The 14,956-nt window shown below is 37.4% G+C and overlaps 1 protein-coding gene across 1 annotated transcript; it reads left to right on the top strand.

Moving 5' to 3' along the window:
• The first annotated feature begins 2,151 nt into the window (after window positions 1-2,151).
• On the top strand, window positions 2,152-3,069 carry LOC114032319 (olfactory receptor 8D1-like). The gene has a single exon (XM_027847567.1). It carries the CDS (start codon window positions 2,152-2,154, stop codon window positions 3,067-3,069), a length of 918 nt encoding a protein of 305 aa, XP_027703368.1.
• The last annotated feature ends 11,887 nt before the right edge of the window (window positions 3,070-14,956 follow it).

Below are 14,956 nucleotides of genomic sequence, written 5' to 3'. Positions count from 1 at the left end.
ATAAGAATCACTTCTGTCTCAAAATGATGAGAGAATGTCAGATAATGGCAGATAATTTGAAGCATAAAATTAGAGGGAGAAGGGACCTCACAACACATGGCCACTATTTCTCACTAAGTTACATGGTGAAGTTCTTGGTTGAGATGTGGGGAAGAGGAGGTAGCAAAAGTGACTTAAGGAGAAAACTGAAATTTGAAACAAGCCATATGAAAAATGTAATAAAAGCTCAATCAGGGAAGAATGAGAGGAAGGATTAGTACGAAGCAGTGAAGGCGTCCCAAAAATTAGATTACATAAATTTATAGTGGACTTGGCTATCAGTTACATGACATCCTCTAATGACATTCAGCAGTAAGCAAATAAAATTGGAACAGGTAAGTTTAGGGGTAAACCAGGTTCCATGTTTCCAAAATGATGGGTGGTTATAAGAAAAGGTGACATTGGATCTGAGGATAGAATATAGCATAAAGTTGAACTAGGAAACCATTGGGGCAATATTGGGAAAGGAGGAAAATAAAACCAGAGCAGGAACAATGAATTGAAAAAACAGAAAGTGATAAACTCAGGTGCATCAGGTAAAAACGAAAACAATACGTATTGAGGCAAGGGAGAGATGAAAGGATAAAATATTATGATTTGTGATAAGAATTTCATAGTTTTAGACCATGGAAGTTGAACTCATATAGGTAATAATGAAATCAAGTGTGTCACCATTTGTGACACACTTGTATGAAGGGGGAATGGGAGCTGAGAAGTCTGATAAAATAGAAGGCCATAGTGTTTGAAGAGATATGAAAATATATGGTGAAGCTCCAAAGTCTGAATGTCAAGGTAGGGGCAGAAGTGAAGATTGTAAATATTTGTTGAACTTCTTGAAAAAGAAAAATTATCTTGGGGTAAGAAGATAATGGTAAACAGGATCTTGATCTGAGTGATGTCAGTGACAATAGGGAGTCAAAGGAGGAGAGATACCTAAGTTTCAGTGGAAGAAAAAGGATTTGGAAGATCAAGGAGTTTGCCTTCTTCATTTTTTGCCAACATGTGTTAGCAGAGCGTAATAAATTGTATTCAATACTAGAGAAGTTGGTCAGTTAGTAGCAATATCCTCTAGTCTAAAACAGGTTTCTATATGTTTAGGCTCATCTTTTGAAGTGGCTGTGCTGAGTAGTGCCTTGGAAAGTAGTGACTGGAAAGGGAAATTCTGCCAGTTTACACTAAAAATTATCTTAGGCTTTTCCGTAATTACTCCCCCACTACTCCTCCTGAACCCCAACCTTATCATAAAGACAAGAAAGTGACACTCCCCTTCCTTTCTTTCCACATACCCTGACACTCTTCTTACATGACCATACTCCAAACTTTTCTTTTCATTATCTTCCATTGTCTGCCCTTGCTTCCATATTTTGTATATGTTTTAAAAATCTGTATTGATTGCAGAGGCTCCTGTATAATCACATCAGTGTCTCTAGAGAGTTCAGTTTTCTCCCTTCCTTCATCACAACTCTTTCTTAGTGGCCTTAGAATTTTAATCTAGAGAATTTGTCATTATCGCTGAATTATTGATACCCATAGAATTTTAGGTCATTCTATGTGTCTTTTTTGTGAATTTTAAAAAAATCTCTTCTCTCCAAATCTAGGATACCTATCTAACTATAGGACTTTTCTCTCTTCTACTACATCATTATGAAGGAATAGTCATTTCCTTAGGGAATTCCTGTAATTTCCACCCATCCAACCAGTTCCTACCTGTTAAAAAGAATTATATCAGAATAGAATTTCCCCTTGCTGATTCTATCTCTGAGATTCTTAATTCTATGAACTCTGAACTTGTTAAGCATTTTATTTTCCATAGGTGTCAGAATAAAATAAGGGGGCTGTGACTCATAAACACATAAAGAATTAAAGAATTTAACTGAACCAGGGAAGTGAGACAGCACTTTAAATAACTAAGATTTTTCTTTCAGTATAGCATCCTTCATATCACATCTTTCATAGTATCTTAGAGATATAGAGATACTTCTTGACCTGGGGAAAAACAACATCAAGAGAATACTACATGCTATTTTGCCTGTATGCCTTTCTTATGGGCAAGGTGAGATGCTTTTTAATGTAACTCTTCTCTCTCATCCCTACAGATCTCTCTAGAGGAGAATGACTACAGGAAATTACTCCACTGAGATTGAGTTTGTTCTTGTGGGGTTAACAAATCAGCCAGAGCTCCAGTTTCCTTTCTTCTTCCTATTCCTGTGTATCTATGTCATCACTGTTGTGGGGAATGTGGGCATGATGCTAATAATTGTTGCCAGTCCTCCACTTCATACGCCCATGTACTATTTCCTCAGCACTTTGTCCTTTGTAGATTTCTGCTATTCCTCTACCATTACCCCTAAAATGTTGGTGAACTTCTTAGGGAAAAACAATACTATCCCTTATTTCAAATGTATGGCCCAGCTTTTTTTCTTTGTGGTCTTTGTTGTTGCAGAAGGATACCTTCTTACAGTGATGGCTTATTATCGCTATGTTGCTATTTGTAACCCACTGCTTTATAATGTGATCATGTCCTATCAGGTCTCCTCGTTGATGGTGGCAGCTGCCTTCACTTTGGGTTTTTTCTCAGCTCTGATCCACACAGGCTTCATGATGAAACTCTCTTTCTGCAAATCCCATATCATCAGCCATTACTTTTGTGATGTACTTCCCCTACTCAATCTCTCGTGCTCAAGCACCCAAATCAATGAGTTACTGCTTCATGTCATTGCTGGATTTAATACCTTAGTGCCCACCTTGGCAGTTCTTATTTCTTATGTTTTCATCCTTGCCAGCATTCTCCGCATCCGCTCTACAGAAGGAAGGTCCAAAGCCTTTGGCACTTGCAGCACCCACCTCATGGCTGTGGTTCTCTTTTATGGGTCAATCACATTCATGTATTTCAAACCACCTTCTAGTAAGTCTATGGAACAAGAGAAGGTATCTTCAGTATTTTATACAACTGTGATTCCTATGCTGAATCCCTTGATCTACAGTCTGAGGAATAAGGATGTAAAAAAAAGCATTGAGGAAAGCTCTTAGAGGAAGGGAGTTTTGAGAAATGGTATTTACTATTAGAAAGAATAAGTGGATGGAAAGGTGGACTCTTTGAGTTCATATTTTCCTCTTGTCTTATAATAATGACATCTCTTGATAATACTTGTGTTTTCTCAAATGCTTTCCAATCCATTATCTCATTTTAGCTTTACAACATACTTAACTGTAAGAATTATTATTCCTATTTCTTAAAATAGGTAAAGTTAGGCTCCCAAAAGTTATGTAACCTGTTGAAGGTCACATAACAAAAATAATAAGAGTTGAGCTAGAATTCATTTTTCCAGGACGTCATCATCATCATCATCATCATTATCATCATCAACACCAATTTCATCATCAACAACATGTTGTTATCAAGCCAATATTATATATAAGGTACCTACGTGTTGATAGGAAGAGAAAATCCAAAGACAAATAAAACAGAATCCTATTATAATTTATTCAGGAAGTCAAAGTGCAAGTAGGGAAAAAATTAAGTAGATTGTTATATAAGATTTTACATGGGTATCTTAGACATTAGGAAAGCAAATTTCAAATGACTCCTTGATAATCAAAGGATTTCTAAGTTGGAAGGGACCTCAGAGCCCACATATCCAAAACTGAATTGAAAAAAAATTCCCCTTTACACCATATTCAGCAAGTTGGTCATCTAACTTTGCTTAAATACATCCAGTGAGGAGTAACTCACAACATATTGAGGCAACCCCTTCCTCTTCCATATTGCTGTAATTATTAGAAATATTTTTCTTGTATCAAGCCTAAATTTGCCACTTTATAACTTTTACCTATGTCTCCTACTTCTTCCCTATGGACAAATAGAAGGACGTATGAGAGCCCTTTACATTTGAAGATTGCTATCATGTCCCCTTGAATTCTTTTCTTCTCCAGGCTAGACATTTTGAGTTTCTTAAGTGTGTCCTCATACATTATTAAATAGGAGGCGGTATAGCTAATATAGTGGAGTGGAGTAAGCTATTTTGCTGAGAATCCCCAACATAGCTCTCTAAAAAACTTAAAAAAAAAAACCACATCTAAATGAATTCTGAAAAAGATAACCAACAAAAGAAATCACAATTAGTCATTTTTTTCTACCTAAAGGCAGTTTAGGAGGATGCAAAATAGGTCTACCAACTCTCAGATGGGGCTGTCTTGTTGCAAGCAGCATGACTGTGGGCCTTGGAGTCAGTGATAGCAGCTATGGCAGGAGCAAGGAGGGCCTAGCACCCAGAAACAGTAAGGGGCCTGAATATCTGATCAGAAAGAAATTACAGGAGACTCCTGTGCTAGTATTGGGTGCAGTATCAGGTACTATTTAACAACTCCATTGTCTGTTACTTATTTCCAGGGTGGAGAGGAAGGTTTGTAGTCTCAAGGGAGTAGGGACCCTGGGTAAGAACCCAGGTGCAGACCAGAGTGGTAATGACTAGAAGTCTCCCCAGAATATACCTCTTGGAAGCACTGAAAAATTACAGGTCTTTAGACCTAGTTCTGAAAGCAGAAGGATGTAAAAGTCAGGTTGAGCCAGACAACCTCCCACCCCCGTCTACGAAAGGTGAGCAAAACTCATTTCTAAAATAAAGCCCAAAGGCAAGAAATAGACTGGGAAAATGAGCAAACAACAAAAAAAGAACCTGACTATAAAAAACTATCAAGGGGACAGGGAAGCTCAGGAGATAAACTCAGAAGACAATGAAAAATGAAAATTTTTTGTGGATGAAAAATCTCTACAAGCTAAGCCTCAAAGAAAATGCAGATTGGTCACAAGTTAAATAAGAATTCCTAAAAGAGCTTTAAAAAAGAATAAAAAATGTTACAAAAAATTAAAAATGGTAGAGGAAAAATTGGAGGGGAAGTGAGAGCAAGACAAGACATTATGAAGAGAATTAACTTCATAAAAGGGGCAAAAAAATACCGAAGAAAAGATTCTTTAGAAATCAGAATTGGGTAAATGTAAAAGAGGTACATATACTATGAAATGCAAGTTTTTCTTCTGATGCCTCATCATATTGTGAAAGTAATGAGAAGACATTATACTTTGGACAGAGATATTTCAATGCAATGTATCCCTACAATTCTCAGTTTATATAATCTGTCATTCTTCTTATATTCAAGGACATTCCAGTTATATAGGACTCTCCAGAGCTTTGACCCACTGGCATATTTCTCAAGGACCCAAAGTTAGCTTCAAAGAGTAATGGAGTACCCACAGAAGAGTAGAACTTTAGTATAGGGCTTGAAAAAATGAGATTCTGACTATAAGCAGGAGGGACATTCAGCATGAATAAAGATTTATACCTACCTTTCCCTAAACACATTCCTTTTCTAGAAGTCACAGAAAGACTCTTGAGATTATAATGGCTCCCTGTCTTGAAGAGTGTAAGATAACTTTTGTAGGGAGACAAAAGCCCTTATAATTTTTTTAAATGAATGAGTTAATAGATTGAAGTATAATTAGGAAAAAGTAGAGTACTTTTGACAGCTGGAGATATACTGTGAAGTATGATGATTGCGTAATTATAGTATAAAGGAGAAACCCAAAGTAGAGTCCTTAAATGACCACACAGATGGTGTCTTTGAATCCCTGGCAAAAACTAAAGTAGCTATGGAAGAAATCTCCAGCCCACCTAGAAAGCTTCACTTGATATATGATCTGACTGGCCCACCTCCTGCTGAATCATTGACAGCTCTTAGAAAATGTCAAGGGTAGGGTGATGTAGAACACAGGACTTAATGCCATAGAAAGAGAAGGCCATTTCTGTATACTTGGAACTGAGAAGGACTACAGGCAGAGGGAGGGAGGTACATGATAAAATACCACCTGAGTAATGATCACATGATTCTAAATAAAACATAAATACTGAAGAATATTATAGCCAGATATATTACATAGTGCTTCTATGTAAATGGCTGAGGTTATATAGTGGTCTGTGGGGGGAATTGTTCACTGGTAGATATTTTTATCTCTATGGACTCTAATATTGACTCTATTTGTTTTCATTTATATGTAAGTTGATCTTTTCCTTCAATATTTGTGAGCCTTTGAGGTAGCATGTCCAGAATGAGGGATGTGAAAACCCTGCTACCTTATTTATGTATCAGGACACATTCAGAAGAGATCGCTCAGGACAACAAAGACACCAAAGACCTGACCATGTGAAAACTGATGGAAGGAACTGAGAATGTTACAGAAAAGGAGACTTGGGGGGAAGAGGGGAGGAAAAGGCAATATAATCAACATTACACCTATCCTCAAGTATATGAAAAAGTTGACATAAGGGAGAAGAGTTGGTTGTCTTCAGAGAACAGAAATAGAACCAAGCAGTGAAATTGCAAAAATAAAAAAAAAAGATTTAAACTCAAGATAAAAGAAAATTCAGTAATAATTCAAGGTATCCTAAAATGTAATGGACTGCCTCAGGAAGTCAGGCTTCCTGATCAATGGAGGTCTTTAAGTGGAAGCTGAGTGTCAATTTCTTTGGGTTTTGTAGAGATCACATGATGTCTAGGGTCTATTCTGACTTTGAGAGTCTGTGATTCTATGAAGTAACAAATATTCCATTACTTTCTTATTCACATGTTCTGTTCAACTTTCACTTTTAAATTTTTATTCCTGTGTATTTTTTTTCTTTTGGACTTTTGCTTTTAGTGGTTTACATCTTTACCTGCTTATGTATCTTTTTAACTTCAAACAAAACATATTTGGATGATTAAGAATGTGTTTATATATATATATATATGTATGTATGTATGTATATGTGTGTGTGTGCGCATATATACATATATATATATATATATATACACTTTCTCAAATCAAAAATTGGATGGGTAGAAAGCTGTGTTTCTTTTGGCACTCTGTCTGGCAAGCATTAGACAAATTGTATTTTATAGATCTTATTTTGTGGAAAAGGAGGGAGGGAGAAATTGAGAGAGAAAGAGAAGGACTAAAGAATGAAGAGACAGGGGAAGGAAAAAGGCATTAGGAAGGCAAGAAATGTGATGTGAATTATGCATGCGAAATCATGCAAAACATTTCCATATTAGTCATATATAAATGGATTCCTTTACTATTTGATATGTGTGTTCATTGTGAAATTGATATGTAAAGGGAAGGGAGTCAAGCATTGGATATAAGGTTTGAGGGTCTTCTTTTCCTCATTAAGAAATAGCAATCAGGAGTTTAACTTAAATCTGAAAACTACATCTCCTAGACTAATAATGTTTAAGGGAGTAGATAGATATAATTCTAGCCATGTACACTGTCTTTCTGAAAGACTGAGCAGTTGACTCCAGCCCTGACCTCTTGCTTTCTTTCTTGGCAGAAAACCAGGAGTTTCCCTTCAACTTTTCCCAACTACACCTGTCCTTTGAGGGCATAGGAGTGTTGCCCTTCACTCAATCATGAGTATTCTGCCACCTGATCATACCGTTAACATCCCAGTGACTCTGAACTCCTATAGATTGTCATACAAAACCCATTCTACACCACAGAACACTGAATTTCTCACTCCCAATTTTTTCAAATATCCCCCTCAAAGTCTTTTCCTAATTTTCCACTGTCACCTCTGGAATGCCTCTTCCATAGACAACAATCTACCCTTCATCTTAAATCTATTCCTCTCTTACTCCTTCCATCTGCTCTTACTGAAACCTGGCTTCCTCTGCTTGACACAGCCTACTTGTACGCCCTTTCTCATACTGCCTGTACTTTCACACATTTTACTAAACTCACTAGTTGAGAATGGGGGTATTGGAATATTCCTTGTTCCCCACTGGAACTTCCAGGTTCACCACCTTCCTCTATCATTCAATAACCTCTCTTCCTTTGAGGTTCATACCAATCATATCTACCACTCAATGAAAATCCAGGTAGTTGTTGTCTATAACCCCCCAGGTCACTCCCCTTCCTTCTTCAATGAATTTGATAGCTGGTTCAAATTATTTTCTCCTCTCCAACTTCTGTCCTCATACTAAGAGACTGACATATATATTGATTATCCCTCAAAAACCCTTTCTCAAACTTAATCTAATTATTTTCCATGAGCTACTACTCCATCCCACTCAGTCACACACAAAGACAGTCATACCTATGATCTTTCTATCACCCACAAATGTACCACCTCTATAATCAATAATTTTAAAATTTCCTTATCTGACCAAAATCTATTAGCTTTTCACTTCTCCTTCTGTCTTCCCTTACAAAACTCTAATCTTCATCTGCACTGTGACCTCCAATCCCCTGACCCCTCATTTCTCTCCAAGGCCATCTCCCATGCATTGGCCACTCTCTAGTCTTCTCTCCATCTTTACCTCTTGGTAAACCAATTCAACTCTTTGCTTTTTTTTCTTGAATCCCTACCTACCCCTTATCATATCACCAATTACACCCAGCCAAGCCTCAGCTTTGGATCACTCCTAACATTTGTCACCTTTGCTTCTACACACATAGTGCTGTACAAGAGTAGAGAAAATCATATAACCATTCTGATTGAATCTGCCACAAATTTATTCTATATAACCTCAACTGGGTCCTTACTGCTGCTTGGCAATCCTACTATGTCATCCTTATCAACTCACTATCCCAGTCTCCACATTGACTCATCCAGACCTTTTCATCCCTCCTCAGAATACCTGTGTCTCCCCCTCTATTCAGTCTTTCAGCTGAGAATCTTATCTCATATATTTAAAAAAACAGTGATGTCATTCACTGTGAATTTTCTTTCCTCTGCTTTCTCATCTACTATGACTCAGGTGCCTTCTATGACTTTCAGGCACTTCGTTTACCCTTCTCTCACATGATGAAGTGGCCTTACTCCCTACCAAGGCTAACCCCTCTATTTATTCAAGTAATCATATTCCATCCTGTCTCCTCCAACAGATTGCTCCTTCTGTCATTCCCAGTCTTTTACTTATTTTCAATCTCTGCCTCTCAACTGGCTCATTTCCTATTTCCTACATGCATGCCAATGTCTCTCTCATCCTGAAAAAAAGCTCTCACTTGATTCTTCCATCCCCACTGTCATCCCATCTCTTCTGACCTTCATAGCTAAACTTCTCAAAAAGACCATTGTAGAATAGGTGCTCCCACTGTCTCTTCTCTTACTCTTTCTTAAGCCCTTATAACCTGCATTCTGACCTTATCATTCCACTGAAACTGCTCTCTGCAAAGCTACTAATGATGTCTTATTGCCAAATCCAATGACTGTTTCTCAATCCCCATTCTCTTTGACCTGTCTGAGGCCTTTGAGAGTTTTGATTGCTCTCTTCCTTGATATTCTCTTTTCTCCAGTTTTTTAGAACATCACTCTCTATTGGTTCTCCTCTTAAGCATCTGACTGCTTCTTTGTCTCATTTTCTGGATCAACCTGTAACCACAAGTGTTCTTCAGGGATTTTTTTCTGGACCCTTTTCTCTTCTCCTTCTGCACTACTTCATTTGATGATCTCATTAAGTCCTATGGATTTAATTACAATCTCTATGTTGACAATTCTCAATCTGCCTTTCCTGTGCCAGCCTCTCTGCTGACCTCCAATCTTGCATCTCCAACTGCATTTCAGACATCTTGAACTAGATATCCAGTAAAAATATTCAACTCAATATGTTCAAATGGACTTTATCTTTCCCTCTAAACCTTCCTATCCACCATTCCCCCATCCATACCTTCCTTGTTACTGTAGAGGAAAACACCATCCTCCCAGTCCTTCAGGCTTGCAAACTTGGAGTCATCTTGGATCTCTCTCTCTCTCTCTCTCTTTCTCTCTGTCTCTCTCTCTCTGTCTGTCTCTCTCTAACACACACACACACACACACACACACAAAATGTCCAAGCCTTTGCTGATTTCACCTTTGAAATATCTCTTGAATACATCCTCTTCTCTCCTTTGACACTACTACCACTCTGGTGCAGGCCCTCATAACCTCATATCTTGATTAATGCAATAGCCTACTCATGAGTCTATGGGCCTCAAGTGTTCTTCCACTCTGATCCATCTTCCATACAATAACTAAAATGATTTTTCTAAAGTGCTGATCTGATCATATTACATACCACCACATACCCTCCCCAAGTCAATAAAGTCCAGTGGCTTCCTATCGCCTTCAGGAGCAAATACAAAATCCTGTTTTGCCTTCAATGCCCTTCTTAACCTGGCTCCCTCCTACCTTTCCAGATTTCCAACACCTTACTCCCTAATATGTGCTGTTTAATCCACTGACACTGGTTTCCTGGCTATTCTATGAACAAGACACTGCATCTCTTGACTCTACAGATTTTTTTTCAGTTGTCCCCCATGCCTGGAACATCCCATTGTCTGCTGTGAGTACTGACTTCCTTGGCTTCCTTTGTTTCCCAAACAAAACCCCACCTGCTAAGGAAACTCTTCCCCCATTCCTCTTAGTTACAATGCCTCCCCTTTTTTATTTATTATTTATTATATACATACATGTGTATATATATATATATATATATATACACACATACATACATATATTTCATTTTGTGTATTTGTATGTTGTCTCCACCATTACATTGTAAACTTCTTCAGGGTAGGTACAGTCTTTCACCTCTTTTTTTTATCCCCAGCACTTAGTGTAGTGTCTGGCATACCATATAACTTAATAAATGTTTATGAATTGATTGATTGAGGAGACCTTAAAGATAGGTCTATTCAGACATCCCCTTGAACCATATGCAACATCTATTATTGCTACATGTAGGGGACAGTCTCAATATATATATATATATATATATAAATCATATTACTTACAGATTATACAATATCTTCTCTGATGACAAGTTATTTATATTTCTATGTCTAATTTGTTAATCAAGCCATTTTACAGTTTTGCATATTTCATCCATTTCATTTAAGTTTTCTTTTTTGGCAAAACACTGATAATTTTCTTTCTTCTTTCATTATCTATCATGATTTCTCTTTTTTGATTTTTCATGTGAAAATTTTTCATCCTCTGATCAAATTAGTTAGTCATTTGTCAATTTTGTTAACTATTTTTAAATCATCTCCTGGTTCTATTTTTCAACTCAATGATTTTGTTTTTTTTCCAATTTTATCTCTTCTTTGATTGTCAAAAGTTCTATTTTGGGGTTCTTTTTTTGAGTTAGCTGATTTTGTAGTTATTTTTTAGTTATATACCATTTTCATGCATTTGTATTTTCTGTCTTTGTTGTGTTGGTGAAAATCTAAATTTGAAATGTAAAATTTTCTTTAAAGACTATTCCATCTACATCACAAAAATATCAATGTTTTACAATTATTGTCATTTTCTTTGATGAAATCTTTATTGTTTCTTCTTTGACATGTTCATTCATTAGGATTATTTTATTGAGTCCAATTATGTCTGAATAGTTTCTTCTAATTCTCCTTATTGGTTATAATTTTAATTATGATATGGTCAGAAAGAAATATGTTTAATATTTTTGATGTATTTGTTTAATAGTTTTCTGTGACCTAGTGCCTACTATTTTTTGTGAATATGCCATGCAAAGTTCAAAACACATGTAATCCTTATGATTCCTATTTAATAATTGCCAGAGGTCTATTATAGATAACTTTTCTAAAACTCCAGTCAGGTTCTTAATTTCTTTCTTTTTTAGCTTTTTGTTGAACTTGTCTACATCTAAAAGCAACAAATTAAAGTTCCCACTAATTTTTTTTTTACTATCTACTCTTCCTTATACTTTGATTTTAGTGTTAATGGTTTTTATTTTTATTAGTATTACCTGTAGGTCCTTTAAGCATGCTGTAATTTCCTTGCTTGTCTCTTTTAACTATGTCCATGATTACTACTTCCTCCTCTGAGATCATTATTGCCACACCTGCTTTTTTTATTCACCTGAGACAAAATGCGTCTTACTCTAGCCTCTCATTTTAACTCTGTGAATATTCATATTGTTAATATGTTTCTTATAAACAAAATATTGTTGGATTCTACTTTCTAATACATTCTGTCACCCTTGTCTTTCTTGGTGACATCAACCCATTGTCATTCATACTTATATTTTTAGATATGTTTGTCCCTACATCATATCATATTATACTTTTTCCTCTGCTTGTGATTCAACTTCTTCTTTACAAAGACAAAGAAGTTGAGGAAAAAAAAGGAATGAGATCAACACTAGTAATGTGTTTTTGGAATGATCTGATCCTACTTTTTTTCATCTCCCTTTCTTCACTCAACCCAGACTCAGGTTACTAGGTATTATCATTTTCCTCTCTCCCTTCAATTTCTCCTTTTTCATCAGCCCTCCATAGTCTATTGTTTAAAATATAATAAAATATAATTTATTTAAAATAAATCACAGTTTATTAGAATATCTGTCATATTGGGCAGACTCTTAAGGAGTCTGAACATTTATGAGCTATAGTTAGATTATAAGAATCTGAGCAGTGGCTAGATTTTAAGAATCTGAGCAGCTTAATAGAGACAAGATGGACGTTATATACAGAAAGACTGTGGGAGGGATCTAGGAGTGGCTAAGTAGTTTGGGGTGACTGGAGGAGGGGTCTAAGGAGGATCTGGATGGGAGTGGCCAGTAAGCTGAGGGGAACAGAACTTCTGGGACCTGGACCATGGGGCCAAAGGAAAATGGAGCCTAGCTAGAATTAAGGGTGGAAAATGGCTGGGGTCTATAGGGAGGTAAGACAATGGAGGGCAAGGCTAGGTTAAGGGTAACTGAGAATTGGAAGATTGGATTTAGCCACAATGAAAGGCCAGTTGACAGGATTATAGCCTCAGGTGAAAGCCAGAGAATTGGCCATGGGGTAAAGTCCAGGGTTTTTCATTGTTGAGGTCTAGATCCCATCCTCATCATTCCCCCCCTCAAACAAATGGGACCCAAATTCTTTTGGGGTAAGAGGCAAAGGTCTTGGCTTCTGAAACTACTTTCTACAAGGGGTGTAGTGCTGTCCCTGACTCTAGGGAGTCCCAAAGAGGAGGTTGACTGGAACCATACACAGGCTACATCCAGGGAATGATGGGGGGACATTGGCTGGTACCCGCTGATTGCTATCAATTGTAGATGAATGGCCTCTAGTCTAGAAGACACAAATCTGACAGAAAAGACTGCAGAGCCCAAATGACAGGATAAAACATCGTTAGCTCTGTTTGGATTCAGATGATTCAGTTTTCCAACCATGCAGTATCAAATCCACCTTATAACCAGACTCAGGAATAGCCAGGTGGGTAACTTTCCTTTTCAAAGGAATATAATGGGGAAACTGAGCCAGGAGGATCCCATCTTAAAATTGCCCTCTCATCTTTTCTTGATGCTGACTTCCCACCAGTATCACATTCTCTCTGAGTAGTTTGTAGCATTTTGATCAGATGGTAGATTATTATTGATGGATTATGATTCATCAGACAACTCAAAATAAAATCCTATGAGTCCTTACCTCAAACAGCAAATTTCACTAATCACAATTTAGGAAAAACTTTTCCAGGATTTACATCTCAAACTTAAATTTGTCCTGGTGTAAAAAGCCAATTGTTAGAGATTATTTCTATATACTTGCAAATTCTCAGCAAGACAAAACCCAAACAAACTTTCTGGCAAGTTTATACATCAAAACAATAACCAACAATAGCCAAATTATTTTAGTGGTAACCAAATTATGAAAAGTTGCTTGACATAACTGGTACAAAAAGTTCACCAATTTGAAACTTGAAACAAACCCATTACCAATCAGGTGACTTCAGTTTTGTTAAATGCATTTACAAATTACTTTACACAGAGAATCAACATCTCGTCATTAATGGTTAAAACTAAAACTTTAAAAAAGCATGCTTACCCAAGTTCAGAGGCCAGCTTCCTAACCTTGAGCAGGATGTGCTGAACCTGGGTGATGCTTCCAGGTAAAGGTTGCCCTTGGGCCCAAGGCCATTGCCAGTGGGGCCCATGCTATAGCTGCTGCCCCTCTCCACACCCCCAGGTGGGGGACAGTGAAATCAAAGTTGAGAGGAAAAGGGTGAGACTCTTTTCTTCTATGAGAGGGGTTAACAGATACTCTCTTGACTCAAGGGAAGGGAGCGACAAGGTTGTATGGAGTTTTGAAACACTCCTTAATGATTGATGACAAAACCTCCAGAATCTGCTAAGATGTTTTTTTCCCTGGAACCTCCATGAAGGAGAATTTAGGGGTATAGAGGGAAGGGAGTAAGTGAGCCTCAGGGAACCAAAAAGCAACTGCATTTTTCCCCATTCCGTAGCACCAAGAGAATTGACAGAATTGGGCCTATGCTTCCAGATAGGACGTCCATGCTTGTCCTCTATGCTACAGAAGGTATACCCAGGTCCATGGCCTTGAATCAAACCAGTGGATGGAGAACCTGAGAGCATTAGGCCACGTGTGAGACAACCTCATAAGTGTGTGCCTGAAAAACACCTCCAAGTCTTCCTAAGTGGTTGGAGAGTGACTAACTGCAGAACAAGAAGGGGGGCAGTCTTGGCTGGAGAAGAACTTGGGGTTAGTCGGTTTTCCCATATGGGCCACCAAAATGTTGAGGTTTAGGGATTAAGGGATGCTGGGACCCCAAAATCACAACATGTCAGTCCTGCCTGAAAGAATTTGAACCAATCCTCCTTTCAGCCAAAGACAAGGTTTATTATAACATCCATCATATTGGACAGAATCTTAAGGAGTCTGAACATTAGTGAACTATTGGCTAGATTATAAGAATCTGAGCAGTAGCTAGATTATAAGTATTTGAGCAGTGGCTAGATTATAGGAATATGACCTCTAGTTAATTTCTTACTTAGCCTTAATCACTGAACAGGTATTGCCTCAGAAAAACTGAGACTTTGGAAAGACCTTAGCTTAAAAAGGTCAGAATCTCCTACTACATCTAGGGTCATCTC

Source organism: Vombatus ursinus, unplaced genomic scaffold (genome assembly GCF_900497805.2).
Source record: "Vombatus ursinus unplaced genomic scaffold, bare-nosed wombat genome assembly UNPS02015414.1, whole genome shotgun sequence".
NCBI classification, from domain to species: domain Eukaryota; kingdom Metazoa; phylum Chordata; class Mammalia; order Diprotodontia; family Vombatidae; genus Vombatus; species Vombatus ursinus.
The sequence above is the reverse complement of the archived record's forward strand: the minus strand, read 5'-3'. Positions and strand labels throughout refer to the sequence as shown.

Excerpts from the sequence above, each read along its gene's own strand:
- LOC114032319 (XM_027847567.1), top strand. The coding sequence starts at position 2,152 with ATGACTACAGGAAATTACTCCACTGAGATTGAGTTTGTTCTTGTGGGG.